This window comes from Micromys minutus (assembly GCF_963924665.1).
Source record: "Micromys minutus genome assembly, chromosome: 23".
Classification (NCBI taxonomy): domain Eukaryota; kingdom Metazoa; phylum Chordata; class Mammalia; order Rodentia; family Muridae; genus Micromys; species Micromys minutus.
Window position 1 is genome coordinate 37,769,191 of NC_137958.1, and position 27,605 is coordinate 37,796,795.

The window sequence follows — 27,605 nt, forward strand, 5'->3', positions numbered from 1 at the left end:
CTATTTTTCAAGATACACACAAATCAAATTTAGTGATTGGATCAATATGAAACAGACTAAAATATTATTCTTAAATATTTTTCTTTAGAAATTACTGGGATGTGTGTCTAAATAAAAATAAAGCTACTGAATCTGCTTGATCTTTATAGATAAATATTAGTTTTAAATATGCATATATACATACAGACACACTACTATTTTCAATACATGTGCATTTAGATAAAATTCAAAAGCAATAAATAACAGGTAGGAGAAGGTAATGAATATTTTAGTAGAATATTTCATTAGCACAAATGTACACATGCTATTTCAACATTCAGTAAGAAAATGATGTGGGTCTCTTGAAGTGAGCATGAGTAATAAACTTATTTCTCCTCTAAGCATCAGAATATGTTCAGAACATCAAAATGATCTTCTGGTTAAGTAACAAAGAATAAAGGAAATAGTTCTGAGAGGAAACATTAACAGAAAATAAAAACAGAACTTTAGAAAGTGGTATAGCTCATTTACATAATCTCTTCTTCCCATTAATGAATGAACGTGCTCCCAGACTGGGTATAAAGAAGCAGGCTTTCACACTGGAGTCAGACCACAAAGCCTTCCTGAGATTCCAGAAGGAAGAGATTAATTCTAAAGACTGTTTTAGTTTTACCCACATGAAATTAACAGGTATGAAATTACAGTAGTTGCATAAAAGTTGCATAAAACTCATACACTGTACTGGGTTCAAGATCCTGGGAAAAATGTTTTCCCTCTATTTCTTTCTTTCTTTCTTCCTTTCTTCCTTTCTTTCTTTCTTTCTTTCTTTCTTTCTTTCTTTCTTTCTTTCTTTCTTTCTTCCTTACTTCCTTTCTTTCTTTCTTTGTTTTTAAGACAGGGTTTTTCTGAAACTAGGTCTGTAGGCCTCCTGTCTCTGCTTTCTAAGTGCTGGGATTAAAGGTGTGTGCCAGCACTGCCTGGCCTATGTTTTTTCTTTTTATTATCCTAGAAATATATGTTTCTCATACACATAAAAATAATAGAAACATCCAAATCCCTTAGCTAGTTCCCTGGAGAGAGTGTGGACTATGTCTGGCTCAGGTCGAGTCTATGACTTCATTCCCCAAGTTTTCAATATGAAGGCCAAGGTTGTTTGCATGGAGCAGGTACAACCTTTTCACAGCCACTGTGAAATCATGTCACCATGCTCTCTGTCACTGTAGACACACGGGGTAGAAGAGAAAAGAAACAATTACCAGAAGGAAATGAGAAATTTCTCTCTAAAAATAGAGAGCAACTTTTAAGTGACAAATCGTATGCACAAGATATAAGAGCATATTTATGCTGTTTTTTATATTATTATATTAATAATTGCCTTAATTAAAAAAACCAAGAGTATACTTCTAATCAAGAAAAACTTTTTGCTTAGCATAACTTGGACAGTTTCAGTAATATGTGTTTCTAGGCTGCCCAGAAGTAACTTGAACTGGAATTGTGTCAAAGGTCTGAGCTTTAATAAAATTTACAAGCCCGATGTACAAAGGCCTCCAGAAGTCTAAGTGCCCAAGTAAGTATCTTTTAAGTATGTGTAATGCCAAGTCACTTAACATGATATTTTTGAGTTTCTTTATATGCCTTTTAATTCTTCTTTAAAATTTTAATTTCTAGTAATAAATTTATTTGTATACATCAGGCAGGAGACTAACCTGGGCCTGGTAATCATTTCTCTCTGATTCAATGAGGTTTTATAAGGCCTAGATACCCCATGTTTGAGGCTCTACTGAAAATGCTTTATTCTATGAAGGAGATTTGGTACGCAAACAGAACTATCATTTCTCTTTACAAGTTCTGATTTAATCAGAAAAGCTTTTGTTTTGGTCACAGCAATAAGGAAACTGGGAAAGAACTCAAGTAACCAGCCATAACTATACATAATTTGCTCTTTTGAATGTTCTATTTTGCTTTAGGGAGAGCCCTCCCCTCTCTATATTGCCTTAATGGTAATCTATAATGGTCATGCATGGTATCCATGGGGTTAGTCATTGATATGAAGAATTTTAAGACAAAATATCCCACATGGAACTTACATTGGGGAGAGAAGTGTGAAGAACTCATTATGAGACCCATGTTTCATCTGCTTCGACTCTGAGTACATAACAAAACAGTATTTTCAGTGAAGGCGATTTGGAAAACAGTAACGTCCCCATCTCCACGTGCAAGGCAAAGAGAAAAAAAGGTAGAAGGCAGAAGAGAGGGGGGTGTGGTCAATTAGCAAGATGTGAAGGGAAAGAAAAGAGGGCAAATGACAACAGGAAGCAGATGGTTCACTAGAGAAAGAAACATGAATTGGTGTGCCGGTCATCCGTTCAACCTTATATATAATCATTAATATGAGGTAGCTATTGTTTGATGTAAGCAAAAAACATATTGTCTTACATGAGTACATCCAAGGGTCTCTCTATAAAAGAGAGCAAGGATCAGTTATTGCCTGATATGTAATAGACCAAAATAAACTTAGTGTGTTACCTTGTTCGATGGTTTTCAGTTTTAATGAGATTTTACATCCTTGATGAAGTTCACTAAATTCAGAGCAAACAATAGGAACTGTACTCTCTATCCTCAGCTGGTATTCCTTTCCATCTTCTGATATAGTGTCCAGTTCAGGTTTTAACTAGCATGAGAAAATACAGCATTTAAGTTCAAATAGAATATACTTCTAGGACTTAATTTTGAAGACATGCTTTTTTGTTTGTTTGTTTTTTGTTACCCCAGTAGACTACTTTTTGCTTAGTGAGCCATTAATAACTCAATAATTCAGTTTTATTTAAGTAAACAAGGCCAACTAACACCAAACCAGTTAAAAAAAAATGAAAGTCACTTTGCAGTGGCATCTAGAGAGGTCCAGTATCAGCCCCACTCTGACATTAGGCTTAGGAGTTTACCCAATATAGGTTGGACAGCATAGGTTGGACAGGCATGTGACATATCTGCTTCACTGACTCTGGAGAATGAAGGACTAGAGATTATCCTTTTTCCTTTGTTTCCTCATGATTATTGACAACCAAAGACCAACCTGTTGGTTTTCAAGGACATATTGTCGCCATTGAAATATACGTACTACAGAATATATAAGGCAAAATGTCCTAACATTCACTACTCCACTCAGCTTGTTTCCCCACCTTCTGCCTTTTTAGTTAAACTTCCTGAGATGATGTATTGATACAACCTGAATCCACCCCAGTCCACTAAGGAGTCATGTGGAAGCAGGGATCTTTTGTCATTTGTCCCACAGCCTCAAGTCTTAACAGTCTCTCAGAAGGCTTGCTTCTTTTTTTTTTTTTTTTTTTTTTTTTACTTATTTACTTTACATTTTGTTCACTGCCCACCTCTTGGTAACCCCCTCCTGAAATCCTACCCCCATGCAACCTCTGCTTCTCCTCTAAGCCAGTGGGGCTTCCCCCTGGGTATCCTTCTCCTCACCCCACCCCCAACTCCAATCCCAGTACTTCAAGTCTCCATGAGGCTAGGCATTTCCTCTCCCACTGGGGCCAGAAAAGACAGCCCAGCTAGAAGAACATGTCCCACAGATAGGCAGTAGCTTTTGCCAACAGCCCCCATTCCAGTTGTTTAGGGCCCACATGAAGACCAAGCTGTGCATCTGCTACATATCTGCAGGGAGGCCTAGGTCCAGCCCGTGTATGTTCTTTGACTGGTGGTTCAGACTCTAAGAGCCCCAAGGGTGAAGGTTAGTTGACTCTGTTGGTCTTCCTGTGGAGTTCCTGTCCCCATAGGTGCCACAATCCTTCCTCCTATTCTTCCATGAGTCCCCAAGCTCCATTCACTGTTTGGCTGTGAATGTCTGTATCTGTCTCAATCAGCTGCTAAGGGAGAACCTCGAAGAACTGTTTCTTAGTGCGATTCCTCTGTTAGTCTAATTAACAGTGGCTGACCACTGACACGGTTTAGTTCTCTATCTACCAATGATGAGGCCAAGGTTACTGTGCTCCTAGGGTCGGCGCTCTTGCTCTCCCACTGCTAGCTCTTCTCTCAATGTAATTCAGTCTTATTTACCTGGGCTCTGTCCATGTGTGCATGAACATTAGCTAAACAGAGGCTTTTATCCTGTTCTTAAGGCCTGTCCTCACAACTCACCAATCTCCCATGTTGTCTTTGAACAAGAAATGAACCCCATGCAATCTCCAGTTCCATTAGTGAGATCTCTCCCTACCCACACCCACAGCATTGCTCTCCAGCTTCTTTCTTTCAGGACCACCCAGTGCCTTCCACTGTTGTTCCCTGACACTCTGCTTACCTTTTGGAAAAACTCATCACTCTCTAGATCCAGTGTGAACAGCAGTAATCAAAAGAATTATGTTGTTTAGTTAGCACAGGTATAGCAATCCATAAACCCAGAACCATGAGTCCTTGTGGCTTAAGTCCCAGGTACCAGGTCTTTGTCTGGCACTTCTCTTCAAACACTGACAATAATCAAATAGTGATGTTCTGGGAATGTATAATGGCGTATCTGGTAGAACAACTCATGAAAATAGAGCCTTTGATTTATTCTAATTTGACCTGTAGTCCTTCCTTCTCACAAGTCATGAATTTGATGGCTTGGCCCAGGAGGCTTTACTTTATTATGGTGTACAATTTTGCATTCAGTGGAAGTTATACTTGTCTTCCCGAGACTGGCAATATTCCACAGCATACTTTCTCATGATGCTAGGCAGTGGTAGCCATCTATAGCTCCCAGGAGGGAATGGGTCACAAGAGTAAACATCGAATATTCCACAGTGTACTTAATGCTACACTATGACGCAGTGAATACAATTTTGACTTGCACTGCTTTTCTATTGATGATGAGTTTACTGGAACACAGTGCCATCATAAGCAAAGGAGCATCCCAAATTCAGCTCATTCCCACGTGTCTTCCAGCTTTGTTGCACATGAGAATTATTCAGGTTGCTCTTCAGAAATGCAAACTTGGTCTAGACTTTCTGATTCAGTCTACCATGAGGCGTGGGACCTGTCACTGGCGAACTACAGAAAATAAGCTTTCTAGCTCATACACACCTTAATTCCAGCAAAAAACTCCTGGCTTTCTACAGCTGGACTTTGCACATCTGGTTTCTCTAAGTAAAAGATGGCAGCACTGCAGAATATCTGTGAATACAGTTAAAAAAACCGTTTGGTGATGACATTAAAAAGAAGCATGCAAGTTATCTTTAAGTCACCAATTAAATTGTGAGTAAACTATAAAATTAAGGACCAAGGAGTTAAAGAGATGTCCAGTGGTTAAGTGCACTTACTGCTCTTGCAGGGGATTCAGGTTCCATTTTTCACACCCACATAGTGGTTCAGAGCTACCCAGAATTTAGATTAGGGGACTCAATACTCTTTCTGCACTTCATGGGCATCCAACGTACTCATGGTACATGCACTTATAGGCAAACACACTCACATATAAGATAAAATAAATAAAATAAAATTTAAAAATAAATCACACAGTTTACATACTTACCAAAAATTTGAAAAAATTCTATCATAAATTATTACCTATTTGAATGTCAATATAATGGATAATGTACTTGTCATTATATATACATATATGTATATATATTTATATACATACTAGAAAGTACAGAAATGGTGTTAGCATTGAAAAATTAAAATATTGCTTTTCCATATATAAGAATAGAATCTTAAAACCTGAAAAATACATATAATTTCAAAGATTCATCAAAAATCAGCAGATAGTTAAAAGGAAATATTTAAACACAGTCACCAAACATACACTATTGACATATCTAGTTGTTACTAGAACTAGCACAATTGCCAAGGAGAAAAAGAATGAAAAGCTATGACTCTACTTACTGCTTTATATGTTGAGGACAAAAGCAGTTTTCAGTGTTTGGTTTGAAATCAAATTCTGAAAATCAATATATACAGGAAAAAATATGCAAGTTATTTATTACTTACCCTGTCTCCAAGTCTGAGAGTTATACCGTCAAGCTCCAAAAGCGAGAATGGCTCAAAAGTGCTCTCCTTTCGCAGCTCTTCCTTGATCTCTTGGGAAGAAAACCTTGACCAGGTTATCAGAAATGCTACTGAGTTGTTTGTTGGGGAAACATCAAAAGTACATCTACAAAACAACTGGGAGCCCAGCAGTTCCACTGTGACCTTGGGTCTGCCTGGAGGAGGAGGTGGTAGTACTGTAGAGAGCTGGCCTGGAAGGAGAAAACACAGTTGATAAATTGGGAGGAAGAAAAGAAAAGAAAGAAAGAAAACAATCTTAGCTGACAAAAAACCCAAAGATTACTTTAAGAAGACAGGGAAGGCCTTCTGATTTCCATCTGTGCCCAGAGCTAAGGTTGTCTGACAGCACCCCAGACCCAAAACCTGCCCAGAGAAAGCTGATCTCCCAGGAGTGCTCTCAGTCCTAAGACTATAGGTGATTTCCTACTTTTGCTCCACTGTCTAATGAGGGACCTGCCAGGAACATACAGGGCCGAGGAACCATGGATCTTTCTGGGACAGGACCTTCTGGTCTTCATTTAAAACCAGAGCTAAGGATGTCCCACAGCTGCTGTGGACCCAAAACCTGCCCAGAGAGAGCTGGTCTCCCAGGAGTGCTTTAACTCCTAAGATCACAGGCTCACAGGCTCACAGGAGGGAAAACATCCAGCCAGAGACAGCAAAACCAAATAACATCAGAGATACCCACATGGCAAGAGGCAAGCACAAGAACCTAAGCAACAAAAACCAAAACTACATGGCATCATCAGAACCTACTTCTCCTATCAAAGCAAGTACTGGATACTCAAAGACACCAGAAAAACAAGAATTGGATTTAAAATCACATCTAAAACAAGATTTGAATTTAAAATCACATCTCATGATGATGATAGAGGATTTTTAAAAGGACATAAATAACTCCATTAAAGAAATACAAGAGAACACAGGTAAACAAATAGAAGCCCTTAAAGACGAAACACAAAAATCCTTTAAAGAAATACAAGAAAACAAAATCAAATAGGTGAAGGAATTGAACAAAACCATCCAGGATCTACAAATGGAAATAGAAAGAATAAAGTAATTACAAAAAGATACAAACCTGGAGATAGAAAACCTAGGGAAGAGATCAGGAATCATAGATGCAAGCATCACCAACAGAATACAAGAGATAGAAGAGAGTATCTCAGGGGCAAAAGATATCATAAAAAATATTGATATAACAGTCAAAGAAAACAAAATGCAAAAAGCTTCTAACCCAAAAACATACAGGAAATCCTAGGACACAATGAGAAGAACAAAACTAAGGATAACAGGTGTAGAAGAGTAAAGATTCCCAACTTAAAGGGCCAATAATTATCTTCAACAAAATTATAGAAAAAAAACTTCCTTAAATTAAAGAAAGAGATGCCCATGAACATACAAGAATCATACAAAATCCAAATTAAATTGGACCAGAAATGAAATTCCTCCTGTCACACAATAATCAAAACACCAAACGCACAAAACAAAGAAAGTATATTAAAAGCAATAAGGGAAAATAAACAAGTAACATACAAAGGCAGACCTGTCAGAATCACACCAAACTTCTCAAGAGAGACAATGAAATCTAGAAGATTCTGGGCAAATGTCACACAAACCCCAAGAGAACACAAATGCCAGCCCAGGCTACTATAGCCAATAAAACTCTCAATTACTATAGATGGAGAAAACCATGCTATTCCGTGACAAAATCGAATTTACACAGAATCTTTCAACTAATCCAACCCTACAAATAATAATAAATAGAAAAATCCAACACAAGGTGGTGAACTACACCCTAGATAAGAAGTAATCTTCTTTCAAATAACCAAAAGAAGATAGATAAGCAAGCATAATTCCACCCCTAACAACAGCAATCAGTATTCTTTAAAATTCTTAACATCAATGAACTCAGTTTTCCCCAAAAAGATATAGACTAACAGACTTGATATCAATCAAATTGTCCCAAGAAACAAGCTGTAGTAGTGATTGTAATATCAAATAAAATCAACTTTCAACCAAAATATATCAAAAACAATAAGGAAGGATATTTCATATTATCAAAGGAGCTGAAAACAACAACGTAGGAACAAAAAAAAAAACTATACAAAGCATCAACGAAATCAAAACCTGGTTCTTTGAGAAAATCAACAAGATAGATGAACGCTTAGCCAGAATAACTAGAGGGCACAGAGACAGTATTCAAAGTAATAAAATCCGAAATGAAAAGGGAGACATAACAACAGAAACTGGGGAAATTAAAAAGCATATATTCAACAAAATTTGAATATCTGTAGGAAATGAACCATTTTCTAGACAGATACCAGATGCCAAAGTTAACTCAGAATGATAAGTACTATCTAAACACTCCCATAACCCCTAAAGAAATAGAAGCAGTTGTTAATAGCCTCCCAACCAACAAATCCCAGGACCAGATGGGTTTAGTGCAGAATTCTATTAGACCTGCAAAGAAAACCTAATAAAAATTGTTTTCAAACTATTTCACAAAATAGAAACAGAAGTAATACTACTCAGTTCGTTCTTTGAAACCACACTTACCCTTTTACCTAAACCACACAAAGACCTTACAAAAACAAAAATGAGACCAATTTCCCTCATGAATAACTGAATCCTAGAAGACATCAAAACAATCATTCCTCATAATCAAATAGGATTCATACCAGGGATTGAGGGATAGTTCAAAATACAGAAATCCATCAATATAATCCACAATATAAACAAATTCAAAGAAAAAAAACCCATGATTTTCTCATTAGATACTGAGAAAGCATTCTACAAAAATTTTACATTCATTCATAATAAAAGTCATGGAAAGATCAGGAATTCAAGGTACATACTAAACGTAATAAAAGTAGTAGCTAACATCATACTAAATGGGGAGAATCTTGAAGCAATTGCATTAAAATTAGGGACTAGAAAATGCTACCCACTAACTTCCTCCCTATTCAATCTAGTACTTGATGTCTTAGCCAGAGCAATTGGACAGAAAAAAAAAGAGATCAAGGGGATACAAATTGAAAAGGAAGAAGTCAAAATATCACTCTTTGCAGATTACATAATAGTATATTTAAGTGAGCCTCAAAATTCCACCAGAGAACTCCTGAACCTGATAAACAACTTCAGCAAGTGTCTGGATATTAAATTAACTCAAACAAGGCAGTAGCCTTCCTCTACTCAAAGGATGAACAAGGTGACAAATCAATTAGGGAAACAACGCTCTACACAATACTCACAAATCATATAAAATAGCTCGGGGTGACTCTAACCAAGCAAGTAAAAGATCTGTATTACAAGAACTTCCAGTCTATGACAAAGGAGTTGAAAAAAAGTTCTCAGAAGATGGAAAGATCTCCCATGCTGATGTATTGGCAGGATTAACATAGTAAAAATGGCCATCTTCCCAAAAGCAATTTACAAATTCAACAAAGTCCCCATCAAAATCCAGCTCAATTCTTCACAGAATTAGAAAGAGCAATTTGCAAATTCATTTGAAATTAGAAAAAAAAAAAAAAAAAAAAAAAGCCCAGGTTAGGGAAAACTATTCTCAACAATAAAAGAACTTCTGAAAGAATCACATTCCCTGACCTCAAGCGGTATTACATATCACTCCCGATAAAAACTGCATGGCATTGGTACAGAGATAGGCAGCTCGATTAATGGAATAAAATTCAAAACCCAGAAATGATCCCAAACACCTAAGATCACTTGATCTTTGAAAAAAGTGCTAAAATAGAAAAAAGACAGCATTTTCATCAAATGGTGCTGGTTCAACCAGAGTTCAGCAGCAAATGAATGCAAATGGACCCATCCTTATATCCTTGTACAAAGCTCGAGTTCAAGTGGATCCTGGACCTCCACTTAAAACCAGATACGGTGAATTTATATAAGACCAAGTGGGGAACACCTCAAACAAATGGGCACAGGGGGAAATTTCCTGAACAGAACACCAATGGTTTATGCTCTAAGAACAAGTACTATTTTTGAGGAACTGGAGATTGTATGTGAAATTTACTTTCTTTTCTAGATTACTTTATTGGATACTCTGTATTTACATTTCAAATCTTATCTCTTCCCCCTTCCATTCCCATCCTCCTCACCCTCAACTTAATTCCATGAAGGTGCACCCTCTTCCAATCACCATCTCCACCATAGTACCTTGGCATTCCCCTACATTAGAAAAACATGCCTTCACTGGAACAAAAGTCTCTTCTCACATTAATGCCAGACACTACTATCCTCTGCTACATATACAACTAGAGTCATGGGTCTCTCCATATCTGCTCAGTAGTTGGTGTTGTAGTCCATGGGAGTTGTAAAGAGTTTAGTTGCTTGATAATGTGGTTCTTCCCATGGGGTTGCAAATTTTTTTGCTCCTTCAGTCTTTTCTCTAGCACCTTCATTGGGGTCCTTGTGATCAGTCAAATGGTTAGGAGCAAGCATCCTCAACTGTATCTGTATGACTCTGGCATAGCCTCTGAGGAAGCATCCATATCTGGTTCCTGCCAGTAAGTACTTCTTGGCATCAGCAATAGTGCTTGAGTTTAGTGGCTGCATATGAGATGGATCCACAGATGAGGCAGTCTCTGGATGATCTTTTCTCCAATCCCTGCTCCTGTTTGTTTGTTTATTTCCTCCCATGAACATTTTGTTATTCCTTCTAAGAAAGACTGAGGCATCCACTTTCTCAGTCTTAACTGAGGAATGTTGAATGGCTGAGAAAACTCATAGCTCTGAGTGCTTCCAAAAAGAAACTGGAGAGAGCATACACTAGCAACCTGACAGCACAGTTGAAAGCTCTAGAACAAAAGAAAGCAGATACACCCAAGAGGAGTAGACCTCAAGAAATAATCAAACTTAGGGCAGAAATAGACCAAGTAGAAACAAAAAGAACCATTCAAAGAATCAACAAAACCAAGAGCTGGCTCTTTGAGAAAATTAACAAGATTGATAAACCGTTAGCCAGACTAACTAGAGGGCAAAGAGAGAGTATCAAAATTAACAAAATCAGAAAGAAAAATGGAGAAATAACAACTGAAACTGAGGAAATTCAAGAAATCATCAGATCCTACTACAAAAGGCTATACTCAACAAAGCTGGAAAATCTGGAGGAAATGGATGAATTCCTAGACAGATACAAGATACTAAATTTAAACCACAACCAGGTAAACCAACTAAATAATCCCATAACACCTAAAGAAATAGAAGCAGTCATCAAGAGCCTCCCAACCAAATAAAGCCCAGGTCCAGATTGATTCAGTGCAGAATTTTATCAGACATTTATGGCGGACATAATACCAATACTCTCCAAACTATTCCACAACACAGAATCAGATGGAACACTACCTAACTCATTTTTTGAGGATACAGTAACCCTTGTTCCTAAAGCAGAAAAGACCCTACAAGGAAAGAGAACTTTAGACCAATATCACTTATGAACATTGATGCAATTGTTGATGAACACTGATGAACATTGTTGAGTATTTACTCAACAAAATCTTTGCAAACCGAATTAAAGAACACATCAAAACGATCATTCACCATGATCAAGTAGGCTTCATCCCTGGGATGCAGGGATGGTTTAATATACGGAAATCCATCAATGTAATCCACCATATAAACAAACTCAAAGAAAAAAAACAACATGGTAATCTCACTAGATGCTGAGAAAGCATTTGACAAAATTCAGGACCCCTTCATGTTAAAAGTCTTGGAAAGAACAGCAATCCAAGGCCCATACCTAAACATAATAAAAGCAATATACAGCAAACCAACAGCCAACATCAAACTTAAAGGTGAGAAACTTGAAGCAATCCCACTAAAATCAGGGACTTGACAAGGCTGCCCACTCTCTCCCTACCTATCCAACATAGTATTGGAAGTCCTGGCCAGAGCAATTAGACAGCAAAATGAAATCAAAGGGATACAAATTGGAAAGGAAGAAGTAAAAACATCACTATTTGCAGATGACATAATAGTGTACTTAAGTGACCCCACAAATTCCACCAGAGAACTCCTACAGCTGATAAACAAGTTCAGCAAAGTGGCTGGATACAAAATTAACTCAAACAAGTCAGTAGCCTTTCTCTACTCAAAGGACAAACATGTGGAAAAAGAAATTAGGGAAAAGATACCCTTCACAATAGTCACAAAAACTATGAAATACCTGGGTGTGACTCTAACTAAGCAAGTGAAGGACCTGTGTGACAAGAACTTCAAACCTCTAAAGAAGGAAATCAAGGAAGATCTCAGAAAATGGAAAGATCTCCCATGCTCATGAATTGGAAGAATCAACATTTTAAAAATGGCCATCTTACCAAAAGCAATCTACAGATTCAGTGCAATCCTCATCAAAATTCCAACCCAATTCTTCCTAGAGTTGGAAAAAGCAATGTGCAATTTCATCTGGAATGACAAAAGACATAGAATAGCGAAATTCATCCTCAACAAGAAAACATCTTCGGGAATCACTATCCCTGACCTCAAGCTATATTACAAGGCAATTCTGCTGAAAACTGCATGGTGCTGGTACAGAAATAGGCATGTGGATCAATGGAATAGAATAGAAGATCCAGAAATGAGCCCTCATGTATATGGTCACCTGATTTTTGACAAAGGAGCCGTAAACATTCAATGGAAAAAGAACAGCCTATTCAACAAATGGTGCTGGTCCAACTGGCACTCAGCATGCAGAAGAATGAAAATAGACCCTTTCTTATCTCCTTGTACAAAGCTCAAGTGTAAGTGGAACAAAGATCTTCACATTAAACCATGTACAATTAAACTATTAGAAGATAAAGTAGGGAAAACCTTAGAACTCATAGGCATAGGAGAAAATTTCCTGAACAGAACACCAATGGCTAGTGCGCTAAGGTCAAAGATTTACAAATGGGACTTAATGAGATTGCAAAGTTTCTGTAAGGCTAAGGGCACTGTCAAGAAAACAAAACGGCAGCCAACAGAGTGGGAAAAGATTTTTACCAACCCCACATCAGATAGAGGCCTAATATCCAAGGTATACAAAGAACTCAAGATGCTAGACACCAGAGAAGCTAAGCAAAAAGTTCTCAATTGAGGAATATCGATTGGCTGAGAAACATCTAAGGAAGTGTTCAACATCCTTAGCCATCATGGAAATGCAAATCAAAACAACCCTGAGATTCCACCTCAGACCAATCAGATTGGCCAAGATCCAAAACTCAGATGACAGCAGATGCTGGCTAGGATGTGGAGAAAGAGGAAGACTTCTCCACTGTTGGTGGGCTTGTAAACTCATACAACCACTCTGGAAATCCGTTTGTTGATTCCTCAGAGAAATGGACATAGTACTACCTGAAGATCTAGCTATTCCACTTCTGGCCATATACCCTAGAGATGCTCCAACATACGATAAGGATACCTGCACCACAATGTTCATAGCAGCTTTATTTATAATAGCCAGAAGCTGGAAAGTACCCAGATGTCCTTCAATAGATGTATGGATTCAAAAATTGTGGTCCATTTACACCATGGAGTACTACTCAGCTATCAGAAACAGTGACCTAAAGAAATTCTCAAGAAAATGGATTCATCTAGACAATATCATCCTGAGTGAGATAACCCAGTCACAAAAGAACAGACATAGTATGCAGTCACTGATAATGAGATACTAACCCCAGAAAGCTCTGAACACCCCAGAAACAACTCACAGACTGTGTGAAGTTCAAGAAAAAGAAAAGAAAAGAAAAAAACATTATGATCAATCCTTACACACCAAGAAAGCTTTGACTAATTCCTTGTTACATCCTGTTTTACATGTACTTTACGCTCATTGTAACTAGTAAGACCTTAATGCACACTATCAAACATTTAAAAAAAAAAAAAAGAAAGCCAAGCACTGACAAAAATATATTCATATACTTTAATGCACAAATGCTTAAAATTTGTTCATTTATCTTTGTTTTTTAAAATAAAATTGTTTAAAAAAATAAAACAGTAGATGCAGATACATCTAAAGTTTTATAACAATTAAGTTCAATCATCAATTTCCTTGTGAATGATTCTGCAAATATTTATAGGGTTTAAAAAAAAAACAAAACAAAGCTCCATACTTCTACCAACCTTAGGGATATGTTCTACACACACATTACAAAACAATTGCTATTGCTGATTTCTCTCATAATTCAAGATTTAAAGCCACAGAAGAAAATATTCACAAACGTCACTATCATCCAACTGCATCATATAAAAACGATGTCATACATACCAATACAGCCACCTCCCATTTCTGTTTCTCCAGGGCCACATGTGTGTAGCTTCACATCAGAAATAGCTGTAAAAGGTTAAAGTCTGAATTTTTATTTAAATCACCATAAATGTGTAAATCCACATATGCCTAAGAACAGGTCTTGGGAAAGCATAGTTTAACTTGGGCTTAGGATGAAGTTGTTTTCTCTGGGATTTTGTGTAAGAATTTCCCCCCTTTAAGCATAAGATCAAACAGAGATAATCAATGGTCAGGGACGATATTTTGAAGGACTTTGGCATCTTCACTATTAAACATCAGAGCACATTGAGAATTCCAAATGTTGGCTGCAGAAGGTCAAAGAGATGTTGTCACTTTGGAGGACAATTTGGCATTGTTTGTACGATACTAAATACACTTTACCACGATGCTGCCACTTTTGTTTTGAATAAGAGGCATATTCATAATTGTCCATTTTATAGGGATTTTATGCACACAACACTTTGGGTTTCTTGGCCTATAAAATTTTTGCAACTGGGTCACAATATTTTTGTTCTCAATATAAGGTTTCACTTATTAGCTCCAGACTGGCTGAGAACTTGCTATATAACCCAAACTGACTCAAATAAATAAACTCACCCAGCCTCCCAAGTGCTACCTTTTCACCTTAAAGCTTCCCAAAATTTTTGGAATACTATTTTTCTCTTGTATGTTTGTCTTTGGTGGCTTTGAGTAGCACTCGCCTCTCAGAGGCTTAGCTCTAGTCCCTCAGAACTAGAGATTTCTCTTCAGTTACCCATAATTTTTTTACATAAAATTGTTATTATTTCCACTTACTATGTTTGGAATATACCCACTCAAACTGGTCTGGCTCCTGGGTAAAATAGTATTGAATTAGAAATATAACTTCTTGAATACAAACACAGCCATTGTTTTTAAGTGATTATGGCTGCGTGCATATTTTAAGTAACTTTAAAATTTCATCTAGGACGTCAAAGTAAGAATAGAATTGTTCATAATTATAAGTTTTTGTTCTCATATTATCTGTATTATCTCCAATTTTTTTTTTCTGGATTCTGTGCCTTTACTTTTATTTTTCCTTTTTTCTTTTACTGAAAATGAACTTTTCTCATACGGTGCATCCTGACTATAGTCTCCCCTTTCTCTGCTTCTCCCAGTTCTACCCCACATTTTCTCCACTTCAGACCCACCCCCTTCCTGTCTCTCATTAGAAAAGAACAGCTAAGAGCTAGCAGTCAAACATTACAAAATAAAATATGATAAGAAGAACCAAAAACTTGGACACAGCAACTCAACAGGAGGAAAAGAGTCCCAAGAGCAGGAACCAGAGTCAGAGACCCGCTCATACTCCCAATTCGGGGTCCCAGAAGAATGCTCAGCTAACGTTATAACAAAATCTATACAGAGGACCTGCTGCGGACCATTTAAACCTTGTGTTTGCTGTCTGTATGAGCTCATGTGTGACTTCTTTCAGTTGTGTCCTTAATATTCTTTCTCTCTCCCCCTTTCTCTTCCTCCCCAAACCCCTTTCTATTTGTGTGTTCCAGAGAATGACCCTTCCAGCAAACTAAGCATACAATCTACTGCCTGCTCTACACAGTTGGTCCTGATGTGGTCTTCTCTAAACCATACTTGTGGATAAAGAATTATAGCTTTCATCAAACTACTGAAAGAACTATATTTTGATTGATTAAACTGTCTGTTGTTTATGTGAACCACGGTTTTATTGACTTCTGTTGATTTCTTCACCTTCTTGTTCTGATTCTCATTTTTATTTCTTTTAGTCTCTAAATTTGGAAGTTGAGGCACTTAATTTGTAAATTTTTATTTTATAAGATAAATGTTCAATCAATACTAATTTTAATTAACTTCATTTTTAAAATGTCTAGTTTTCTTGATTTGGGCTCAGGATGATGTATATCTTGATAAATATTGTACATCCACTTAGAAAGAATGTTTATTCCGCTTCCCCTGTGTGGAGCTGCCTTGAAAGTCACTTTGGTCAAATTGGTTGACAGAGTTGCTCTAGTCCTCTTTGCTTCTGCTGGCTTCATCGTATTATTCAGCATGGTTGATGATGTGCAATCTAATTGGAGGCTTGTCTGTTTCTCCTTGAATATAAGATCGACTAGTTTTGCATCACACAGTGTGCATCTGGTTCTGTTTCAGTCCCTTGAATTGCTATATCCTGATATATAACTGGTATTTTCTCATAGGGAAAAAAAACTTGTTTTTCCTTTTTTAATAGTCTTTACCCTCTACTATTTTGCAATCGCATTGTGTCGACTCTCAGTTTGTAATTGGTGTTACAGAGTTAGAATTGCTATCCTGTGTCCCCTTGAATCCATTATAATTTTTATATGCCATGTGAGTTTCTCCAAAGTTATTTTTAGCAGTAGGCTGAGCTCCCCTTTTCATTCTAAACTTATAAGATAGTGCAGAGCTTCCGATGATGTCACTCCTACCATACATACCCTAGAAGCCTTCTGTGTTCTCCCTTGCTCATGGGAACCCAACATTTCAGCTGTGCTTTCACCCTAAGCACATCCCCGAGGGTATTCTGCCTGCTGTTGCTTTTAGTGATCCTGACCCACTCGCTCTGACCATGGTCTGGGCACCCTCCAGCTCTCAGTGCCCTGATATGAAGAGGCTTTCCCTATGGTCTCCAGATTGGTGAGCTACATCCTTCCCTTGCCTGCGGCATTCTCTTCCACAGCAACTTTTAATCTTGCCATTAATATGATTAATTGCAATCAGTAAAGGTACCAATGCCCCATGGAATTATGGAAGACTTTAAACTTATGCTCTAACCTATACTAAGGACATGCTTTATTTGCTTTATTGATTAGAAGATAAATATTACTCCAACAATGTAAACAGATGAGGTAATATATGCATATTTTGTCTGAGAATTGCATCTACGCTCATTGCTCCTTTTGCTTTGCCGTTAGCACAAGCCATTTCTACCCCTTCCATGCTTCTCTATGGGACAAATGCAACAGTCAAGAGGATCCTTTCTCCAGGAATAATGTCGTTAGCATACAGTCCTCCAGTTGCATTATCAATCTACTTGAAAATCCCCTAAGACTTTATACTGTGGTTCCTGTTCAACCTAAGTTCTTAAATGAACTGAGGTTCCTACAGCTGTTACCTCTGGTTCTCTGAACTCAGCTCCTGGTATAGCCTCCTTACCCTGTCCCCATCATATTTTTTCATGTCTGCTTAATTCTCCTCATCCAGATATCTATTCAGATTCATCAGCTGTTTTCACAGATCTCAAAACTAGTTTGGAAGACAATGTCCTTGTGCTAGCCTATGCCTCTTGTAATGCCCTGCTTCCTGTGATTAATAAGACGTTAATTTCAGAACAAGTTTTTTAAAATAAATATTTTAGCCTAAAATAATTTTAGAGTCACACACACACACACACACACACACACACACACACACACACACACACAGAGAGAGAGAGAGAGAGAGAGAGAGAGAGAAAGAGAGAAATTATAACACAAAGCCCCCCCCCCATATACACCTCTGAGCCATTTTCTAAAATATTAGCATACAACAAGACCAGGATGTATTTGTCAAAATAAGGAAGCTGATCTGAGAACTACATTAAACAAAATCAAACAATTTTTTCCCACTCTTCCCTTTTGCCCCAGTATCCATCCCAGGAAAGCATAGAGCAGCACTCAGAAAGTGTCTCGTCAGTCTACAAGAGCGTTTCTCACTCTTTTCTGTGTTTTCTGGCTCTTGTTCCTTCTGAAATTTATAACTCTCATCTGCTCTCCAGGAGATTGCAGTTTTTTAGATGGTCACGTTGTCCTCCGGTTCCATCTTTAACTATAACCAAACATCACATCGGCCAGTCTACTTCCTGTGAAGTCACTGTTCTGTTTCCTTTTCCCTACACTATTATTTGAACGCTAGCTGTAGTCCATACCACAATCAAAAGGAAGGGATTTATTTATCCAGGTGGCACAGAAGCTACAAACATGATTGGATGTTGCTTTGTTGTTTTCTAGTTTTACAGTTTTCGTAGTACTGGAGGTTAGCGCTATGTAGACCCTAGACAACTACATTCCAGTCCATCACAAATGCAAGTGCAAACTCTTCTTTAGAAAAACTTTGAATATGGAATGCATGGATAAGCATCCTATTCTTTGTGAGCTATATCTAGCTTATTTATGACTTGTGTGGGGTATTCTGTAGGAGAGATCATACTTAACTTGATTCTGACACTCACCAACACCAAGGCTTAAAGTAATGCTTGCCTCTGTATAAACTCAGTAAATTGCTAATGAAAAATAAAATAATTAAGAAGTCCACATTTTTTCATGTATTTTCTTGCTATTGGTCACATCTTAATTAGGAAGAGAAGGGTCAAGAAGAAAACAAGCTTCTTAAGCTGCACAGGCATTATGTGCAGTACATCTACTTTGATACCTTTACTATGGCATCGTGTTTTTTGAGCATTTTAAGAGATTAATAAATATTCTAAGTAAGCCAGAAAGTTGGCTTTAATTTATCAAGGAAATTATACCAAGTCTCCTGTTCACATTAGCTCATGGCAGCCTATTCAGAACGCAAACGAACTCACGTACATCTCTATGGTTAGCAGTTCACAGTGTTTTAGATGGTCCCCTACCTTCAGCACAGTAGCCCATACATCCCTGAGTCGGTTGCAGTAAGTACACAAAAAAGCCCCCGCAGTTTCGTACAGACACAGGGAATTGAAAGAGGCAGCAGTCTTTTTCGGTGCTAACCAAAAACTGCCAAGTGGCACAAGCTGTCAGTTTCTTGATCTTTCCGGGAAGAGGCAGGGCTTCTGAGTCACCCAGAGACAGCCAGATGGGGGCCTGAGTTCCACAGCGGTTCATCTTCCGTGCCAGAGAAAAGAAAAGTGGAAAAGTCACTTAATTTCATACAAATAGGAAAAACTTGACATTTTTTTCTCTGAATAATCTTCAAAATAGTAAATTATCAATGAGTTTGCAAAAAAAAATAACTTGTGGCTCAGCAATTAAGAGCACTCTCTGGTCTCCTAGAACACGGGGACTCAATACAAACATCATCATAGTAGCTTATAACCATTCGTAACTGCAGATCCAGGGATGCTTCTGTGGAACCAAACATGCATGTGGTATAAATGCATACATTCAGGCAAAACATGACCACTTATATGTGTACTTCATAAGAAAGTAAATTTAAAGAACATTAAAGTAATATAAAATTAATTAATACTACATAACCTGTTCAATGTAAATCTCTTTATTTTACAATTTTATTATAAGTGAGAAATTCAACTTCTGATAATTTACTTAATTAGCTCACATACAGAAAAAAAAGCAAGTTGAACTGGAAGTGTATCAGTATGTAGCCCACACAGTCGACAACTGGCCATGAGAATTTTTGACAATTGCTGGAGATAATATCTAATTGATCTTAATTCAGAGCCAAGGTGAAACAAAACCATGAGAGAAGAAAGGTGTTACTTACAATCTGATATAGAAAAATTATTTAGCAACTTGGAAAGTGGAGTCAAAACATGTTTGAAGCCTGCTATCAAGATTTGTGGAGAGTGGGTGTGGCAGCAGTCCCAAGATGGCCCTTGGGACTCTGGCCTAGTCTTGTGACTAGCACCTGACTTCCTCCTGCCTCCCCCACCTCCCCGAGATTAGTCACTCCCACTGTGCAAACTGCAAAGTCGCACCCATGATTCGAGATCAGGCCAGATGACGTGGACCTATGAACTGCAGCCACACAACATGGACTGAGGAGGTGGAGTTGAGAGAGGTAGTGACAAAGATTATTTCCAGGTTAAAAAAATTTAACTCAATGACAAATTAAGCTGTAAAACAGACATTTTTTTTCGAAGTCCTAAAAGACTCATGACTTTGGACAAGGCACCCATCATCCTTCTCTGGTACTGAGCAGACAGCGGTACGGACAGCAGTACCTGCTTAAAGAGCTCAGCTAAAGCGTAAATGCAAATGCAGCATCTAAGCAGAAATAACCAATAATCATTAACCAGTCACTAATCATGTTCTCTCCATATTTAGAAGCAGAAGAAAATTATAAAGGAAAAGTTCATAGTTATGATTCACTAATAATCATAAAATATAAAATAAATAAGAATTAAATGAAGAAACTATTTGAAGTAGTTATTTTTTAGTATGCTGCTATTAGTTATTTTTTATGCTGATATTTATTGCTGCATTATTGTATTTATTCTTATTTTTATTCAGGTCATATTGTTTACTCACAAACTCTAAGACCACAATCTTATAAATCTCAAAAGAAATACAAACATACAATGGGTGAATATGCATTATCAAGAGATGCATTTTTATCTATTGCTACAGAAATTTAAAATTATCATTATGTTTTAAATAGCAAGTACATATCCCAACACCTTAAAAGATGTCTTCATAAATTTTACTTATAAAAAATTTTATTAATCATACTAAAATTACAATGTTTATACACATCATTTCTAAAAGTCACACGAAATAGTTTACAGTATAGGAACATGCTAATGATGGATGTAATTATCTATTAAACCATGCTGTAAAAGTAAAGTAAGAGGAAACAGAGGAAGCATGTTAATGATTGCTACAAGGAAGGTGGATTGTGAAAAAAAAAATCTATGCTATATTCCCTGTGCTTTCTTTTGTGTTTTCTATGATTCATGTATAGTGCTTTCAACCCAATAAGCAAAAGCTTATTTTAATGGGTTTGTATCATCCTGTAGAAAAAGAAAAAAAATTATTGATTTTTCACTTAACTGTTGAGGCAATGTAAACAGTGGACACTTATTAACCACCAACACCATGAGGACATGTGACCATGTGCTGAATTCCAGCCACAAATGAAGAAAGCCATTTTATCTGCATGTTTCTATAAAGTTCGTGAGTCAATTAATTTAGCGAAAGGAAGAAAACCCAAATATTAAGAAGGTTATGATTTTCCCACGACTTTTCTCAAGCTTCTCTTTTAAATTCTGATGGCTTAGTTTCCTTCAAACAACAGGTTACAAAAGTGATAAGAATAAAAGCAGATAAACAAATAAAAGAAAATAAAACTGCTACAATGACAACATTAGCATTAAATATTGTCAAAACTGAAGACTTTTTTCTGAGTTTTTGTTTTGTTTTGGTGCTGAGACAGGGAAAGTCTGCATCTAAAGAACCCTCAATGAAAATAAGATAAATGATGATCTAATAAGACAGTTTACATGGTACCTTCTCACCCCAGCTCTATATTAGTAGCTCTGTGTCTTCTAGATTAAAAAGTAAGAATAGCACAGTACAATGTGGCTCCACATCATTAGTGATGGTTTTCCATTTGGACACATTTCCTGGATGATACAGTCATGTCACAAAGCATCATATTTAACCCAAAAACCAAAAACTGTCTGGTCAGTCCATAGAAACCATCCACTGAGCTGTATAGATGCTTGTGATAAGGCAAAAAACTCCTGCCTTGTGATAAGGCAACATTATATGTTCTTCTTCCCCCAATGGTAATGATTTGGTTTACATGATTCAAACTCTGTCTGCATCCGCATTTTCAGAATGAGGTTTCTTGGCTACCACAAAGTCACAGTGTGAAATCAAGTGAGGTATCTACAATACCTACAGTGCAAGGAACATATTAGTTGCAAAATAAATGCCATGTTCAAATACTTTGTTACCATTTTGATGCCACAGACATGGGTTCTGAAACAATGTGGTTTTGTTTGTTTGTTTGTTTTTACAATATTTAAACATATTCTTTTCCTTAGATTATATGGACAAGACTATAGCAGCAGTAACAGGAGCTGTTTGAAACACCAACTAATCACAAGTAACAGGTGGGGAGATGTCAGTACTATGTTAGTATGATTACCTGAACTACTGGTAAATTCTCATTTGAAAATCATGATTCAGACAACTAGATTTCTCAATTAAATCCATAGTAGTTGTTGAATACTCAAAAAACAGTGTTTTACACTTATTTTTCTTATGCTTATTTCCTGAGGCAATTTTCAGGGTTGTGGGGGTGGGGAGATGTCCTTCTCAAAGATCCTTGTTAGCTAGGATTTGGGCTGATTAAGCAAGACTTTTTATCAGAATGAAAAGCATCATAACCTGTGTAGAAGAAAGCTCAGGGAAAAGTTACTTTCAGAAAACCACCTCTGATTTGATTTTATGTACAGATCTTAAACATGGTTAGAGATGTAGCAGAATGGCAATGTGTTTGCCTAGTGTGTGTGATATCCTGGGTTTAATTCCCAGGACAGCAAAATGAAAATAATAATAATAAAAAAATAGAATTAAATGTGACCTGAAAGACCCATGCTTGTCTGTTTACAAGTCAAGGAAAATAAGACACATAGGCTGTACACATAGTGGGTTCGAAGAACAGAAACTATGTGCTGAGGCCATAGACTTCCAGGTTACTGATTTAGAACTGGTACACTGTCCGTAGAGTGGAACCAAGAACTATTTGAGTGCCAGGGAGATAGATAAGTTAATGAGGTACTTGATGGACAAACATGAAGACATGAGTTTGAGCCTCAGTGTTATCTATTTCAACGAAAAGGTGTAGCACATGCTTATAAATCCCAGCACTGGAGAGGTAGAGACAGAATGATCCCTGGGACAATCTAGCCTAGTTGGGGAGGGCAGGATTCAGAGACAGATCTTGTTTCAAACACTAAGTGGAAAGCAATTAAAAAAGGCATCCAATATTAACCCCCCCACATACACACATATATATTGTGTGAAAGATGACTTGAAATTTCACTGGCAGTATGAGTTTTCTTCACTTAAAAAATAGATGGTGAAAGTGTGGGTTTTGATTCGAGAAAAGAAATGTCAGGTAGTGACTGAAAAGCATTGAATTAAAACTTCAAAAGCATTCCTTAATGGCAGTTTTTCTATGTTCCTGGACCTATGTTTAAAATGTGGCTCTTTGCCAGGCTAATGGGGTAACCAGAAAACTTAAGCATATGAACCTATATAACCTGTATACTTGGATGGAGAATGATTTCTGTTACATGGTGTTCTACAGGTGCGGAAATTATCCAAGACATTTCGGTTTAAGACTTTTGTGGACTTCATGGAGGTAATGGGAGGGGGAGAGGAATGGAACTGGGGAAAGGAGGATAACATCTGAAATGTAAATACAGAGAATATTCAATAAAAATAATAAAAAGTTAAAAAAACAATTAAAGAGAGATTTTTTTCTCAAAATATATTTGAAAAAAAAAAACCTTTTGTGGAGCAAATGGACCATAACATTACTATCATAGCAATTATGATGAAAGTCGATATTATGGAAACGTTTCAAATCAAATTGATCTAATAAAAATGAATATAACACTTTAGTAAGAGGGAAAGTACCTCAATACATCTGGTAGGCATCTCAGCGGGTCTGTCAAAGATGAGAAATCGGTACCATCCGGGGGTGAGGGAGTGGTCACAGATCAGGGCTTGAGCAGCGGAACGCTGGAGATGCACTGAGTCAAAGTGGATGCTTCTGTGAGGACTCCGAAGAAGCTGGTGGCCTCCAGGAGAGCACTCCGGAGCTAGACAGAAAGAGGAGAATTTTTACATCATGTGTTCTGTTCACCAGCATTAAGTCTATGCTTAATATTTTTTTTCTCCCTCCCAAAGCAATCACATACATTTGCAAATAATTTCCTTCTTAAAAATGTTTGTCACTTAAAGAATGTTGAGTGGAAAGTTTAAATAATCTTAGTAAAGAAAAAAGGCTTCTAAAAGTCATTTTTGTTTGTTTATTCTTCTCATATATTAGTTACATCCAGACTACAATTTTCCCTTTCCCTCCACCCCTCAGTCTCTCTGCCCTCCCTCCCCCCTCCCCGACCTCCTTTCCACTCCTTCTCCTTTCTCTTTAGAAGACAGCAGGCCTCCCAGGGATATCAACCAAACATAGCACATCAAGCTGCAATAAGACTAAACAACTCCCCTCATATTAGGACTAGATGAGGCAAGTTAGTGGGAGGAAAAAGTCCCAAAAGGCTGGTTGTAGCTGTAAAATATATCATATGGTTAAGTAAGCATTAGGATGAGGTTTAGGTTCTCATGTAAGGACAGCTTATTTTTGTCCAGTACTGAATAAACAGCTCTGCAAATCTGTCATAGTCAACCGATGTCAGGATTTGACATGCTTTCAAGAAAAGCCTCGGTGTTTCCCCCCCCCCCAAACAAAAGTTCATGTATATTCATACTACTGCTTGTTAATCGTGTTAAGCACATTTTGGTGTGATTTAGGTCAAGTACGTGGTGTGCAATAAGATTTACAATACTTTGCTTTCAAATACTTTGAGAGAATGTGTCAGGTTATCAGTGATAGGCCCACAGTGTAACATATACAAATGACCTGCCCCTGCCTGTTACTTATGATGCATTGTTTTCTGGTTTAGTCCAACGGGCAGATCACAATTCTCTAAAGCTGAGAATTAGTTGACAAATATGTTAAGACACTAATCAGATAGAAATCAAATTTCATCAAAAATTTAAAATATAAATTCAGCATGGTGGTGCATGCATGTAACCCCAGCACACTGAAGAGGAGGATTAAATGTTTCGGGGAGGCATACACTATATAGGAAAGCCTTGTCTCCAGAACAATCTAAGAATGTTCTACTGCAAAGGATATAAAAAACAAAAGAATCATCCTTGAATAAAATGGGGAAAATAATTGCATATTATACTGAAGTTAAGAAAATCAATTCTAATGTATACCAACAACTCTATAAATCAACAACAGCAAAAACAAAAAACAAAACAAAAAACCTAAACACTCAAGAACTCATATTTTTAAGGATACAGATCTAAGTAGAGCTTTTTTCAAACATACATAGAAATGTCATTATACAAATTAATAAGACTTGCTTCAAATCATTAGTCACCAGAGAAATATAAACCAAGCCACAATGTAATATGCAAGCTGACATTCACTAGGTTAGTTAAAATAAAAATGTCAGGTCATTCCAAATGTTAGCAGGTATGTAGATAAATTAAGATATAGGAATTTGCTATATGAATATAATACAGTTCAGCCACTCTTAGAAGACACCACCATTCTGAAAATAGTTAATCATAGCTTACTTCTAACCTAGTAAACCTCTCCCTGGGTAAAATTTAAAACTTGCATTCATACAAATACGTATACAGAGATGCTGTGGCAATATTATCTGTAAAAGCAGAAAAACAGAGCAAATAAATCCACTGACAGAAAAATGTGTGCACAAAGTGCACACTGTCTCTTGAAAGTTGAATACTTTTCAACTTTAAAAATAAATGAAGTTTTGGTCCACACTGTATCATGGTACATCTTTAAAACATTATATTATGGGGAAATTATTTTTTAATATGATCCAATTTATCAAAATACACAGACTGAACAAATGCCTAAAACAAAAAGTCATGGTTACCTATAACTATGAAATGACTGTACATGTTTGTGGCTATAGTAAAACCAGAGCACACATTAGGACCAGAGCACACATTAGGTGAGTGATCCATGTGGTCTGCGTTTAGAACTTACAAACGTCTTTCTAAATATTAGGATAAAGTAATAAATAAGTTTAAAAGCATTTTCTGGAAACACAATGGCTGTATAATTAGTACTTATTGTTCAAGAGTTCTAGAAATTCCTAATGGCATTCCTTCTATAGGTTAGGAAGGGAAGCAGGGAGGGAAAAGTTGATTAAGTAAGTAATAGGCTTGAGACTATCTACAAGGAATAAGTTACAATATTCTCCAACACAATGTGTTGACTACAGTTGACGAAAACACATTCTATATTTTATAAAGAATTAGAAAGAAAAAAATTCAGAGATTCTCAGGAACAATGATTTAAAACAAACGGTTTTAAGAAGACAGGTATTATGACTGATCTGCCCTTAGACACTAGATGCCTGGATCCAGTCACACTGTCTAGCCTGTGAATATTTACAGTAGTTTAAGTAAATCATTTTCTGAATACCTGGAAAATATAACAAACCCAAGAAGCCACAGATGAATGCCACCTGGTTAAGGAAATGCATTTTCAGAAGTAAATCAAGTGTTGATATTATTATTATTATTATTATTATTATTATTATTATTATTATTATTATTATTATTAACAACGTGGGAAATGCCAGCCTCTTACTCACTCCTGCTTTTTCAGGCCAAATTTCTGTTAATAAAACTGTTCAAGATTGACATGAATGTACAAAGACAATTATATCTTCAGCCTTTAAAACTGGCACATGTGGCTTTTCTTCAAGCTGCGGTAGCTGTGCGCATCATATACTTCCGGCAAAAAAAAAAAAAAAAGTCTGACTTACAAGACTAAGTGACCTTTTGTTTAATATTCCTGTCAGCAAGAGCACAAAGACGCTCAGAAAGGTTAAGGGACGTGGCTCTGTTTTGTGTCATTAACGTCACTCTGCTGTACACTTCTCTGTCACGTTTTGATGAAGTAGGATTTTCTTCCCATCAAGTTCCCTTTCGCAGCAGAAAACTGACTGTACTAAATGATGCAAAGGTTTCAAACACAAAACTAACCCAGCCGTGTACTTGGAGAAGCAACGTGCACCAATTACTTCCAGAGGTGGCCTGGGAGTGGCGATCCTTAGTTTCTAACTAACTCGGATCCACTTTCCCGTATGGTATCCGGCAGATTCAGCAAAGGTTCCTGCAGCAAATTAAAGGCGTTTAAGGCTCGGGAGATCTACACAGAACAAAAGAAACCAAAAAGGAACCAAGGGATTCCAAAACGAAGTTCGGGCAACCTGACCTTTAAAAAAACTCCAGGAGCAGCTGGCTGAGAAAGGCTCGACATGGTGCCAGGTCAAGGGTAAGCCACTGATTGATTGAACAGCAAAGCTGGTCCTAAGGCTCAGCACCAGCAGCGCCGCTATGCGCCCTGTGCAGCCACCTACCTTGCTGGCCTTCTCCCGGTACCAGGAGCATCAGTGTGGTCACCAGTCTTAACCAAGCTCCGCCCTGCATTGCTGGGGCTGCGCGTGCGTTGCCGCGCGTTCCACAGATCGGGAGAGGCTGGCCTCAGCCCTCTGCTCTCCGGACTTTCTCAGAGTCTGTACCAGCCCAGCCTTCATAGGAGCTTTGAGTCCTTTATACCAAATCAGTCCTTCGAAGGGAGACTTCTGGTCCCTAGCGCCAGCCCTAGACTCCTCCCAACCCTGGCTACCAAGCTCTCTGAAAGCCACGCCCAAGCTGTCTGTGGTGATGCAGAGCACAGGGCAGGTCTTGAATACCCCATCTTTCAGGATGTCATCTGCATTAGCATAGCCTGCCGAAAGCTG

At 37.4% G+C, this 27,605-nt stretch overlaps 1 protein-coding gene across 1 annotated transcript in view; it reads right to left on the bottom strand.

The window, feature by feature from the left end:
• VWDE (von Willebrand factor D and EGF domains) overlaps window positions 1-27,291 on the bottom strand; it is a gene marked incomplete at both ends in the record, with an annotated part of 65,384 nt that extends 38,093 nt beyond the window's left edge. Inside the window, 7 exons of the mRNA XM_080936514.1 lie at window positions 2,506-2,650; window positions 5,053-5,142; window positions 5,959-6,206; window positions 14,276-14,341; window positions 18,924-19,155; window positions 23,665-23,849; window positions 27,222-27,291. Of these exons, the coding sequence (XP_080792640.1) occupies window positions 2,506-2,650; window positions 5,053-5,142; window positions 5,959-6,206; window positions 14,276-14,341; window positions 18,924-19,155; window positions 23,665-23,849; window positions 27,222-27,291 (1,036 nt within the window). The remainder of the gene's footprint in view (window positions 1-2,505; window positions 2,651-5,052; window positions 5,143-5,958; window positions 6,207-14,275; window positions 14,342-18,923; window positions 19,156-23,664; window positions 23,850-27,221) is intronic.
• Between the last annotated feature and the right edge of the window lie 314 nt (window positions 27,292-27,605).